The sequence below is a fragment of the Notolepis coatsorum genome (assembly GCF_963971535.1).
Source record: "Notolepis coatsorum genome assembly, chromosome: 17".
NCBI lineage: Eukaryota > Metazoa > Chordata > Actinopteri > Aulopiformes > Paralepididae > Notolepis > Notolepis coatsorum.
Window position 1 is genome coordinate 11415794 of NC_140181.1, and position 12528 is coordinate 11428321.

General features: G+C 45.6%; 1 protein-coding gene across 2 annotated transcripts in view; it reads right to left on the reverse strand.

Moving 5' to 3' along the window:
* src (v-src avian sarcoma (Schmidt-Ruppin A-2) viral oncogene homolog) overlaps window positions 1–12528 on the reverse strand; it is a gene marked incomplete at its 5' end in the record, with an annotated part of 102938 nt that overhangs the window by 16079 nt on the left and 74331 nt on the right. For both annotated transcript variants that reach the window (XM_084333728.1, XM_084333729.1), the window contains 3 exons: window positions 1641–1790; window positions 7344–7447; window positions 11952–12050. In XM_084333728.1, the coding sequence (XP_084189854.1) occupies window positions 1641–1790; window positions 7344–7447; window positions 11952–12050 (353 nt within the window). The remainder of the gene's footprint in view (window positions 1–1640; window positions 1791–7343; window positions 7448–11951; window positions 12051–12528) is intronic.

Consider the following 12528-nt stretch of genomic DNA (forward strand, 5'->3'; position numbering starts at 1 on the left):
GATAGCTAACAGTTATAGTATCTCTAAATAGTACTAAAAACCTTTGTTTAAAAAAAGGCGGTTTGTGACACCTAGTACCTGACTGCCAAGGTTGTTAAAAATGCAGCCAAACTTTAGATTGTTTTTCACAATCTTTTTGCACATCTTCTTAAAATATTGTCAGATCAAAGCAATGTATGACACGTCATTTGAAAGTTGACATTCTGTATAATCGACACCGACCGGGCTTGGTCACATAATATCATTGCCATCATTAGTAAACCTACGTTCAGAAATGTTGCGACTCTCGTGTATTGCATTTGATCAGATAAATAAACTATAAAATAACAGTTAGAGTATTTAGAGTATTTCATTTCTGTTCCACTTATATGTCAGGGAGTGGTCTTGGGACACAATGACTCACTTCAGTTAGTGTACAGTATGAGAGACTGTCTAGGCCCAGGGGAGTGGCTATATGAGCAAGACACTGGTGGTCTCAATGGTCTGGCCCTATGAGTGAGTGAGTGAGTGAGTGAGTGAGTGAGTGAGTGAGTGAGTGAGTGAGTGAGGGTTGGGCACCGAAAACCGGTTCTAATTAGGAACCGGTTCCTAACTTCCAGTTGTGGAAGTAACATATCTGCAGTTAGATTCTTAAAAAAAAAGAAAAAAAAAAAAAAAAAAAGTACTTTGTTAATTAATACCCTAGTTACAGTACAGCAACCAAATTAAACTGTATCAAGCCAACTGAAAATGTGATGTGATAGTATGACATTTTTTAAAAACTTTAAAAAAAAAAGAAAAATTCTCCTGCGAAATAAGCTGTGACCTGCACCTCAAAGAATCGGAAGCGAGCATCGTTCAGAACAGGAATCGATATGGAGAATCGGAATCGGAACGGGAATCGGTCAAATCCAAACGATGCCCAACCCTATGAGTGAGTGAGTGAGTGAGTGAGTGAGTGAGTGAGTGAGTGAGCGAGTGAGTGAGTGAGTGAGTGATTGAGTGAGTGAGTGAGTGAGTGAGTGAGTGAGTGAGCGAGTGAGCGAGTGACTTTATGACTGAGCATGTGTCTGTTCCTGGTCCTGTCTTTGTTTACCTGTGTAATCAAGGATCACTAAGGAAGTAAAGACAGAAGTGTGTCTGACTCTTAACCACCAAAACCTGCACAGACTACAACCTATGACGTATATCGTGCCAGTTAGGGCACCTTGTGTCTACTGCACCTTGTGTATACCGTTTACTCTTACTCATAGAATATATTCAGATTCAAATTCTTTATTGCCTATATTGTAACATATAATATAACCGACAGGGCATACAGAGACCCTCATCCGCACCTTTGTTTATATACCGTTTATTTCTCTCATATTTCTATATTCAGAGTTAATTATATTGTTTACACTGTTTATTTTTCCTCATATTTCTACATTCAGTCAACATTTTATTGCCTATATTTATGTCTTTGTTCTATTACCCTGCCCATGCCTGTACCCCCCCCTCCCCCCTCCCCCCTCCCCCCTCCCCCATGCTGCTATGGCGCCCGTATTTCCTCAAGGGATCAATAAAGGAATATCTTATCTTATCTCATCTGAACCACAGTCCTGGGTGTGAACCACTGAACGACACACTGTGAGCGTGTGTGTGTGGGTGTGTGAACTCACTGCGATAGTGGTCGACCAGCTGCTGTAGGTTGCTGAACTGTGTACGGGATGTGATGTAGAAGCCGCCGCTGTCCAGCTTCCTGATCTTGTAGTGTTTGACGTTCAGGCCTTTGGTGTTGTCATAGTCCAGGACTGACAGACAGTAGGCGCCTGGGAGGAATAAACAACACAGATCATAATCATGGATGGAAGTCAATAGAGAGATATTGGCGTGTGTCGTGTGTTGTCTTCATTTTGTAAACCGACTGATTGCAGATTCATTATTTCGTTTTTTTTTTGTCTTGCAATACCAAACGGGCAACAACACCGTTGTCTTGAATCTTGAACGAAACGAACACAAAAAAAGTGCTTCGTTATGAGTTCAATTACACTCATTCACCACCAGAGGGCGGCCATGAGGTTAGTGAGCGGGTCTGACGGGTCTGGGAGCCCCTCAAGGCGATGCCCCCTCCTCTTCTGGGCGTCTGAACGGGCGATATGGCCCGTGGTGGTGCGGTCTTCGGGCCGTTGCTCCACACTGACCTACTTCTGCTGCCTCACCAACCCAAGGCCTCCGCATGGCTCATACTGCTTCCCCTGTAGCACAGCCCTGACATCCTCTCCTCTCCTCTCCTCTCCTCTCCTCTCATCTCCTCTCCTCTCCTCTCCTCTCCTCTCCTCTCCTCTCCTCTCCTCTCCTCTCCTCTCCTCTCCTCTCCTCTCCTCTCCTCTCCTCTCCTCTCCTCTCCCCTCCCATCCTCTCCTCTCCTCTCCTCTCCTCTCCTCTCCCCTCCCATCCTCTCTTCTCCTCTCCTCTCATCTCCTCTCCTCTCCTCTCATCTCTTCTCTTCTCCTCTCCCCTAATCTCTTCTACTCCTCTCCCCTCCTTTCTTCTCCCCTCATCTCTTCTCTTCTTCTCTCCTCTCTTCTTCAATCCTCTCTTCTCTTCGCCACTCTTCTCCTCTCCCATCCTCTCTCCTCCTCTCCTCACTTCTCCTCTCCTCCCCTCCCATCCTCTTCTCCTCTCCTCGCATCTCCTCTCCACTCATCCACTCTCCTCTCCCATCCTCTCATCTCTTCTCCCCTCATCTCTTCTCTTCTCCTCTCCCCTAATCTTTTTTACTCCTCTCCCCCCTCTCCCCTCCTCTCCCCTCCTTTCTTCTCCCCTCCCCTCATCTCTTCTTCTCTCCTCTCTTCTCCAATCCTCTCTTCTCTTCCCCTCTCCCCTCCTATCTTCTCCCTTCATCTCTTCTACTCCTCTCCCATCCTCTCATCTCCTCTCCACTCCCATCCTCTCTTCTCCTCTCCCCTAATCTCTTCTACTCCTCTCCCCTCCTCTCCCCTCCTTTCTTCTCCCCTCCCCTCATCTCTTCTTCTCTCCTCTCTTCTCCAATCCTCTCTTCTCTTCCCCTTTCCCCTCATATCTTCTCCCTTCATCTCTTCTACTCCTCTCCTCTCCCCTCCTCTCCTCTCTTTTCCTATTTTTTGTGCATTGCTTTGCATTCTTAATGTGTGTGTGTGAGACAATATCTCGTTATTGCTGCTGCCATGCGCTTTAAGATGTGTTCAGAAAATGTATTTCCCTATTACTCAAGTAATTCATGAGTACTCCATCTGAGAAAACATCACTCGTACCCGTCCAGTCATTATATCGGAAGCGTCTCACTCTCTCTCTCACCAGGAAGCGTCTCACTCTCTCTCACCAGGAAGTGTCTCACTAACCTTTGGTGGTCTCACTCTCTCTCTCACCAGGAAGTGTCTCACTCTCTCTCTCACCAGGAAGTGTCTCACTCTCTCTCTCACCAGGAAGTGTCTCACTCTCTCTCACCAGGAAGCATCTCACTCTCTCTCTCACCAGGAAGCATCTCACTAACCTTTGGTGGTCTCACTCTCTCTCTCACCAGGAAGTGTCTCACTCTCTCTCTCACCAGGAAGTGTCTCACTATCTCTCTCACCAGGAAGTGTCTCACTCTCTCCCTCACCAGGAAGTGTCTCACTCTCTCTCTCACCAGAAAGTGTCTCTCTCTCTCACCAGGAAGTGTCTCACTCTCTCTCTCACCAGGAAGTGTCTCACTCTCTCTCTCACCAGGAAGCATCTCACTCTCTCTCTCACCAGGAAGTGTCTCACTAACCTTTGGTGGTCTCACTCTCTCTCTCACCAGGAAGTGTCTCACTATCTCTCTCACCAGGAAGTGTCTCACTCTCTCTCTCACCAGGAAGTGTCTCACTCTCTCTCTCTCACCAGGAAGTGTCTCACTCTCTCTCTCACCAGGAAGCGTCTCACTCTCTCTCTCACCAGGAAGTGTCTCACTCTCTCTCTCTCACCAGGAAGTGTCTCACTATCTCTCTCACCAGGAAGTGTCTCACTCTCTCCCTCACCAGGAAGTGTCTCACTCTCTCTCTCACCAGGAAGTGTCTCTCTCTCTCACCAGGAAGTGTCTCACTCTCTCTCTCTCACCAGGAAGCGTCTCACTCTCTATCTCACCAGGAAGCGTCTCACTATCTCTCTCACCAGGAAGTGTCTCACTCTCTCTCTCACCAGGAAGTGTCTCACTCTCTCTCACCAGGAAGTGTCTCACTCTCTCCCTCACCAGGAAGTGTCTCACTCTCTCTCACCAGGAAGCGTCTCACTATCTCTCTCACCAGGAAGTGTCTCACTCTCTCTCACCAGGAAGTGTCTCACTCTCTCTCACCAGGAAGTGTCTCACTCTCTCTCTCACCAGGAAGTGTCTCACTCTCTCTCACCAGGAAGTGTCTCACTCTCTCTCACCAGGAAGTGTCTCACTCTCTCTCACCAGGAAGCGTCTCACTATCTCTCTCACCAGGAAGTGTCTCACTCTCTCTCTCACCAGGAAGTGTCTCACTCTCTCTCACCAGGAAGTGTCTCACTCTCTCACACCAGGAAGTGTCTCACTCTCTCTCACCAGGAAGCGTCTCACTCTCTCTCTCACCAGGAAGTGTCTCACTCTCTCTCACCAGGAAGCGTCTCACTATCTCTCTCACCAGGAAGTGTCTCACTCTCTCTCTCACCAGGAAGTGTCTCACTCTCTCTCACCAGGAAGTGTCTCACTCTCTCACACCAGGAAGTGTCTCACTCTCTCTCTCACCAGGAAGCGTCTCACTATCTCTCTCACCAGGAAGTGTCTCACTCTCTCTCTCACCAGGAAGTGTCTCACTCTCTCTCACCAGGAAGTGTCTCACTCTCTCTCACCAGGAAGTGTCTCACTCTCTCTCACCAGGAAGTGTCTCACTCTCTCTCTCACCAGGAAGTGTCTCACTATCTCTCACCAGGAAGCGTCTCACTCTCTCTCACCAGGAAGTGTCTCACTCTCTCTCTCACCAGGAAGTGTCTCACTCTCTCACCAGGAAGTGTCTCTCTCTCTCTCACCAGGAAGCGTCTCACTCTCTCTCTCACCAGGAAGTGTCTCACTCTCTCTCACCAGGAAGTGTCTCACTCTCTCTCACCAGGAAGCGTCTCACTCTCTCTCACCAGGAAGTGTCTCACTCTCTCTCACCAGGAAGTGTCTCACTCTCTCACCAGGAAGCGTCTCACTCTCTCTCACCAGGAAGTGTCTCACTCTCTCTCACCAGGAAGTGTCTCACTCTCTCACCAGGAAGTGTCTCACTCTCTCTCTCACCAGGAAGTGTCTCTCTCTCTCTCACCAGGAAGTGTCTCACTCTCTCTCACCAGGAAGCGTCTCACTCTCTCTCACCAGGAAGTGTCTCACTCTCTCTCACCAGGAAGCGTCTCACTCTCTCACCAGGAAGCGTCTCACTCAATTCAATTCAATTCAATTCAAAAAGCTTTATTGGCATGAAATTTCACAAATGTTGCCAAAGCACAATTATGACATAAACAGCAAACAACATTATACAATACAACAACAATATCAACAGAACAAGATCAAAGAAATAAAGGAGATGGTGCGGTGAATAAAACATGGTACATATATATATATAGTATATGTGTCCTACTGGTTGTCCCTTTTCTTGTGACATGAATTGACATATTTTGCAGCTAAAACTGCACATTCTTTCTCACTCTCTCTCTCACCAGGAAGTGTCTCACTCTCTCTCTCACCAGGAAGCGTCTCACTCTCTCTCTCACCAGGAAGTGTCTCACTCTATCTCTCACCAGGAAGTGTCTCACTCTATCTCTCACCAGGAAGTGTCTCACTCTCTCTCACCAGGAAGTGTCTCACTCTCTCTCTCACCAGGAAGCGTCTCACTCTCTCTCTCACCAGGAAGCGTCTCACTCTCTCTCTCACCAGGAAGTGTCTCACTCTCTCACCAGGAAGTGTCTCACTCTCTCTCTCACCAGGAAGCGTCTCACTCTCTCTCTCTCACCAGGAAGTGTCTCACTCTCTCTCTCACCAGGAAGTGTCTCACTCTCTCTCTCTCTCACCAGGAAGTGTCTATCTCTCTCTCTCACCAGGAAGCGTCTCACTCTCTCTCTCACCAGGAAGTGTCTCACTCTCTCTCTCACCAGGAAGTGTCTCACTCTCTCTCTCTCACCAGGAAGTGTCTCACTCTCTCTCTCACCAGGAAGTGTCTCACTCTCTCTCTCACCAGGAAGTGTCTCACTCTCTCTCTCTCACCAGGAAGTGTCTCACTCTCTCTCTCACCAGGAAGTGTCTCTCTCTCTCTCTCTCTCACCAGGAAGTGTCTCACTCTCTCTCTCACCAGGAAGTGTCTCACTCTCTCTCTCACCAGGAAGTGTCTCACTCTCTCTCTCTCACCAGGAAGTGTCTCACTCTCTCTCTCACCAGGAAGTGTCTCTCTCTCTCTCTCTCACCAGGAAGTGTCTCTCTCTCTCACCAGGAAGTGTCTCACTCTCTCTCTCTCACCAGGAAGTGTCTCTCTATCTCTCTCACCAGGAAGTGTCTCACTCTCTCTCTCTCACCAGGAAGTGTCTCTCTCTCTCTCTCACCAGGAAGTGTCTCTCTCTCACCAGGAAGTGTCTCACTCTCTCTCACCAGGAAGTGTCTCTCTCTCTCTCTCTCTCTCTCTCACCAGGAAGTGTCTCACTCTCTCTCACCAGGAAGTGTCTCACTCTCTCTCTCACCAGGAAGTGTCTCACTCTCTCTCACCAGGAAGTGTCTCACTAACCTTTGGTCGTCTCACTCTCTCTCACCAGGAAGTGTCTCACTCTCTCTCTCACCAGGAAGTGTCTCACTCTCTCTCACCAGGAAGTGTCTCACTCTCTCTCACCAGGAAGTGTCTCACTCTCACTCACCAGGAAGTGTCTCACTAACCTTTGGTGGTCTCACTCTCTCACCAGGAAGTGTCTCACTCTCTCTCACCAGGAAGTGTCTCACTAACCTTTGGTGGTCTCACTCTCTCTCTCTCACCAGGAAGTGTCTCACTCTCTCTCTCTCACCAGGAAGTGTCTCACTCTCTCTCTCACCAGGAAGTGTCTCACTCTCTCTCACCAGGAAGTGTCTCACTCTCTCTCACCAGGAAGTGTCTCACTAACCTTTGGTGGTCTCACTCTCTCTCTCTCACCAGGAAGTGTCTCACTCTCTCTCACCAGGAAGTGTCTCACTCTCTCTCACCAGGAAGTGTCTCACTAACCTTTGGTGGTCTCACTCTCTCTCACCAGGAAGTGTCTCACTCTCTCTCACCAGGAAGTGTCTCACTCTCTCTCTCACCAGGAAGTGTCTCACTCTCTCTCTCACCAGGAAGTGTCTCACTCTCTCTCTCACCAGGAAGTGTCTCACTAACCTTTGGTGGTCTCACTCTCTCTCACCAGGAAGGTTCCTCTCCGGTTCTCCAGACTCAGCAGCAGCCGCTCAGAGTCCCGACGGGTTACCTTCCCAAAGTACCACCTGAGGATGATGAAGAGAGAGAGGGAGGGGGGGAGAGGGGAGAGGAGGAGGGAGAGGGAGAGAGAGAGGGGGGGGGAGGAGGAGGGAGAGAGAGAGGGGGGAGAGAGAGAGAGGGAGGGGGGGAGAGGGGAGAGGAGGAGGAGGGAGAGAGAGAGAGGGGAAGATAGAGAGAGGGATAGGGGGGAGATAGAGAAAGAGAGAGAGAGGGGGGGTGAGAGAGAGGGGGGAGGGAGAGAGAGGGAGGGGGGGAGAGGAGGAGGGAGAGAGAGAGGGGGAGAGAGAGAGAGAGATGGGGGGGAGAGACAGAGGGGGAAGGGAGAGAGAGAGGGAAAGCGGGGGATACAGAGATAGAGGGAGCGAGAGAGAAAGAGATAGATAGAAAGAGAGAGGGGAATAGAGGGGGAGGGAGGATAGGAGGAGGGGGAGAGAGAGAGATAGGGGGAGACAGAGGGAGGGGGAGGGAGAGAGAGGGGAAGAGAGAGGGAAAGGGGGGGAGAGTGAGAGAGAGGGAGGGAGAGAGGGAGAGAGAAAGGGGGGGGGAGAGAGGCGGATAGAGAGAGGGAGGGAGAGGGAGAGAGAGAGGGGAAGAGAGATAGAGAGGTGGGGGGGGAGAGAGAGATTGGGCACAGGGAAAACAGGGAGTGGGTTGGTATGGGATGAATAATATATATGTATGTGATGAAGAGAGAGAGAGAGAGGAGGGAAGAAAGACTGTAAGCTTCTACTGGTGGTCTCTTAGAAAAATGTATGGATTTAAAAACAGGTCTATGACTGCAGCCTCAGCCTCATTCAGACGTCTGCGGTGTCAACAGTTCAACTCACCTGGACTCCATAGTCAACCTGAGATGACTGGCGGAGCGGAGGGAGTGAGAAACGGGAGTTGTTACACAGGTTAGTTTTGCAAGTGACTCAAGCAGTGCATTCAAGCAGTTAGAATGTAAAGGTGAATATCTGAATTCATATCAATATCTGAATTTATAAAAAAGAAAGTCTTACTGTCTTAGTAGAGCTCTTAGTATAGGTCTTACATTTACATTTAGTCATTTAGCTGAACGCTTTTATCCAAAGCGATTTACAAGTTCTGTACGACAAGTCATCAGGAAGGGCACAACTCTATCAGCTCAGTAACAATGTTCATCAAAGTGTTGAGTGCTACAGTGTGTAGGTTTGTAGGTATAGGTTAGTTTATTAGGACAAGTGCATGACAGTAAGGTTAGTTAGGGTTAGATATATATATATATATATATTTTTAGTCTTAGTAGAGCTATATGTTTTTGTAGAGCTCTAAGTATAGGTCTTAGTGGAGCTCTTAGTATAGGTCTTAGTAGAGCTCTTAGTATAGGTCTTAGTGGAGCTCTTAGTAAAGCTCTTAGTATAGGTATTAGTAGAGCTCTTAGTATAGGTCTTAGTAGAGCTCTTAGTATAGGTCTTAGTGGAGCTCTTAGTAAAGCTCTTAGTATAGGTCTTAGTAGAGCTCTTAGTAAAGCTCTTAGTAAAGCTCTTAGTATAGCTCTTAGTATAGGTCTTAGTATAGGTCTTAGTGGAGCTCTTAGTATAGGTCTTAGTGGAGCTCTTAGTAGAGCTCTTAGTATAGGTCTTAGTAGAGCTCTTAGTAAAGCTCTTAGTAAAGCTCTTAGTAGAGCTCTTAGTATAGGTCTTAGTATAGGTCTTAGTAAAGCTCTTAGTATAGCTCTTAGTATAGGTCTTAGTAAAGCTCTTAGTATAGCTCTTAGTATAGGTCTTAGTATAGGTCTTAGTGGAGCTCTTAGTATAGGTCTTAGTGGAGCTCTTAGTAGAGCTCTTAGTATAGGTCTTAGTAGAGCTCTTAGTAAAGCTCTTAGTAAAGCTCTTAGTAGAGCTCTTAGTATAGGTCTTAGTATAGGTCTTAGTAAAGCTCTTAGTAGAGCTCTTAGTATAGGTCTTAGTAAAGCTCTTAGTATAGCTCTTAGTATAGGTCTTAGTATAGGTCTTAGTGGAGCTCTTAGTATAGGTCTTAGTGGAGCTCTTAGTATAGGTCTTAGTATAGGTCTTAGTAAAGCTCTTAGTAAAGCTCTTAGTAGAGCTCTTAGTATAGGTCTTAGTGGAGCTCTTAGTATAGGTCTTAGTAGAGCTCTTAGTATAGGTCTTAGTAGAGCTCTTAGTAAAGCTCTCAGTAAAGCTCTTAGTAGAGCTCTTAGTATAGGTCTTAGTGGAGCTCTTAGTATAGGTCTTAGTAAAGCTCTTAGTAAAGCTCTTAGTATAGGTCTTAGTATAGCTCTTAGAATAGGTCTTAGTAGAGCTCTTAGTATAGGTCTTAGTGGAGCTCTTAGTATAGGTCTTAGTAGAGCTCTTAGTAAAGCTCTTAGTATAGGTCTTAGTAGAGCTCTTAGTATAGGTCTTAGTAGAGCTCTTAGTATAGGTCTTAGTGGAGCTCTTAGTATAGGTCTTAGTAGAGCTCTTAGTATAGGTCTTAGTAAAGCTCTTAGTATAGGTCTTAGTAGAGCTCTTAGTAAAGCTCTTAGTAGAGCTCTTAGTAGAGCTCTTAGTAGAGCTCTAAGAGCTCTTAGTAAAGCTCTTAGTATAGCTCTTAGTATAGGTCTTAGTATAGGTCTTAGTGGAGCTCTTAGTATAGGTCTTAGTGGAGCTCTTAGTAGAGCTCTTAGTATAGGTCTTAGTAGAGCTCTTAGTAAAGCTCTTAGTAAAGCTCTTAGTATAGGTCTTAGTGGAGCTCTTAGTATAGGTCTTAGTAAAGCTCTTAGTAAAGCTTAGTATAGGTCTTAGTATAGCTCTTAGAATAGGTCTTAGTAGAGCTCTTAGTATAGGTCTTAGTGGAGCTCTTAGTATAGGTCTTAGTAGAGCTCTTAGTATAGGTATTAGTGGAGCTCTTAGTATAGGTCTTAGTAGAGCTCTTAGTAGAGCTCTTAGTATAGGTCTTAGTAGAGCTCTTAGTATAGGTCTTAGTAAAGCTCTTAGTATAGGTCTTAGTAGAGCTCTTAGTAAAGCTCTTAGTAGAGCTCTTAGTAGAGCTCTTAGTATAGGTCTTAGTAGAGCTCTTAGTATATGTCTTAGTAGAGCTCTTAGTAAAGGTCTTAGTAGAGCTCTTAGTATAGGTCTTAGTAAGCTCTTAGTATAGGTCTTAGTAGAGCTTAGTATAGGTCTTAGTAGAGCTCTTAGTATAGGTCTTAGTAGAGCTCTTAGTATAGGTCTTAGTAAATATCTTAGTATAGGTCTTAGTAGAGCTCTTAGTATAGGTCTTAGTAGAGCTCTCAGTATAGGTCTTAGTAAAGCTCTTAGTATAGGTTTTAGTATAGCTCTTAGTATAGGTCTTAGTAGAGCTCTTAGTATAGGTCTTAGTAGAGCTCTTAGTATAGGTCTTAGTAAAGCTCTTAGTATAGGTCTTAGTAGAGCTCTTAGTAAAGCTCTTAGTATAGGTCTTAGTAAAGCTCTTAGTAAAGCTCTTAGTACAGCTCTTAGTATAGGTCTTAGTAGAGCTCTTAGTAAAGCTCTTAGTACAGCTCTTAGTATAGGTCTTAGTAGAGCTATTAGTAAAGCTCTTAGTATAGGTCTTAGTAGAGCTCTTAGTAAAGCTCTTAGTAAAGCTCTTAGTAGAGCTCTTAGTAAAGCTCTTAGTATAGGTCTTAGTATAGGTCTTAGTAAAGCTCTTAGTATAGGTCTTAGTGGAGGTCTTAGTATAGGTCTTAGTATAGCTCTTAGTATAGGTCTTAGTATAGGTCTTAGTATAGCTCTTAGTATAGGTCTTAGTAGAGCTCTTAGTAGAGCTCTTAGTATATGTCTTAGTAGAGCTCTTAGTATAGGTCTTAGTAGAGCTCTTAGTAGAGCTCTTAGTATAGGTCTTAGTGGAGGTCTTAGTAGAGCTCTTAGTATAGGTCTTAGTAGAGCTCTTAGTATAGGTCTTAGTATATGTCTTAGTAGAGCTCTTAGTATAGGTCTTAGTAGAGCTCTTAGTAGAGCTCTTAGTATATGTCTTAGTGGATGTCTTAGTAGAGCTCTTAGTATAGGTCTTAGTAAAGCTCTTAGTATAGGTCTTAGTAAAGCTCTTAGTATAGGTCTTAGTAGAGCTCTTAGTATAGGTCTTAGTATAGCTCTTAGTATAGGTCTTAGTAGAGCTCTTAGTATAGGTCTTAGTATAGGTCTTAGTATATGTCTTAGTAGATCTCTTAGTATAGGTCTTAGTAGAGCTCTTAGTATAGGTCTTAGTATATGTCTTAGTAGAGCTCTTAGTATAGGTCTTAGTAGAGCTCTTAGTAGAGCTCTTAGTATAGGTCTTAGTGGAGGTCTTAGTAGAGCTCTTAGTATAGGTCTTAGTGGAGCTCTTAGTATAGGTCTTAGTAGAGCTCTTAGTATAGGTCTTAGTGGAGGTCTTAGTAGAGCTCTTAGTATAGGTCTTAGTGGAGCTCTTAGTATAGGTCTTAGTATAGCTCTTATCCAGATACATTTTGCTGTGTGATTTGTTGAAAGGAAACAGATAAAAGACAGATAGAGAGAAAGAAGGACGAGGGATTACTCTTCTGCCTGGATGGAGTCAGATGGTGCCACGTAGTTGCTGGGGATGTACCCGCTCTCTCCGCTGCTCAGGGAGCGTGCCAGCCACCAGTCCCCTTCTCTGCACAGAAAAAACACCTTAAGTTAAGATTCTCCTCAAAATACCAGTTCATGTTTCCTTCAAATAAAAATCGGTTACACAAAACACCCAACCTCTTAAGCTGCAACGTCCCTCATATGGGATGTTTTTCGGATTTTTTGCAACCGGCACTTTGGCGACCCCTAGTGGCTCGGGTGTGCATATTTTGTAATAGAATATATATCGAATTGAAGTCTTATTTGTTGCCTGTCGATAGCGACAAAATTCGTCAAAATCCGTTCAGCGGTTCTCGAGTTACATGCCGGTATTTGAGGCTTGTGCAAAGTACACGGTATTGCGCAAAATACCACTCCCGACTCAGGCTGCAGTAGTTCCGTCAATCTAGATCCGATCTCGAAAATGATTGTGGATCGTTGTAACCAATGAGTGTGGCTTTCCAATGATACCCCACATGGGGATCTAAATAAAAAAACAAAAAACACAAAGAAACACGAAACAG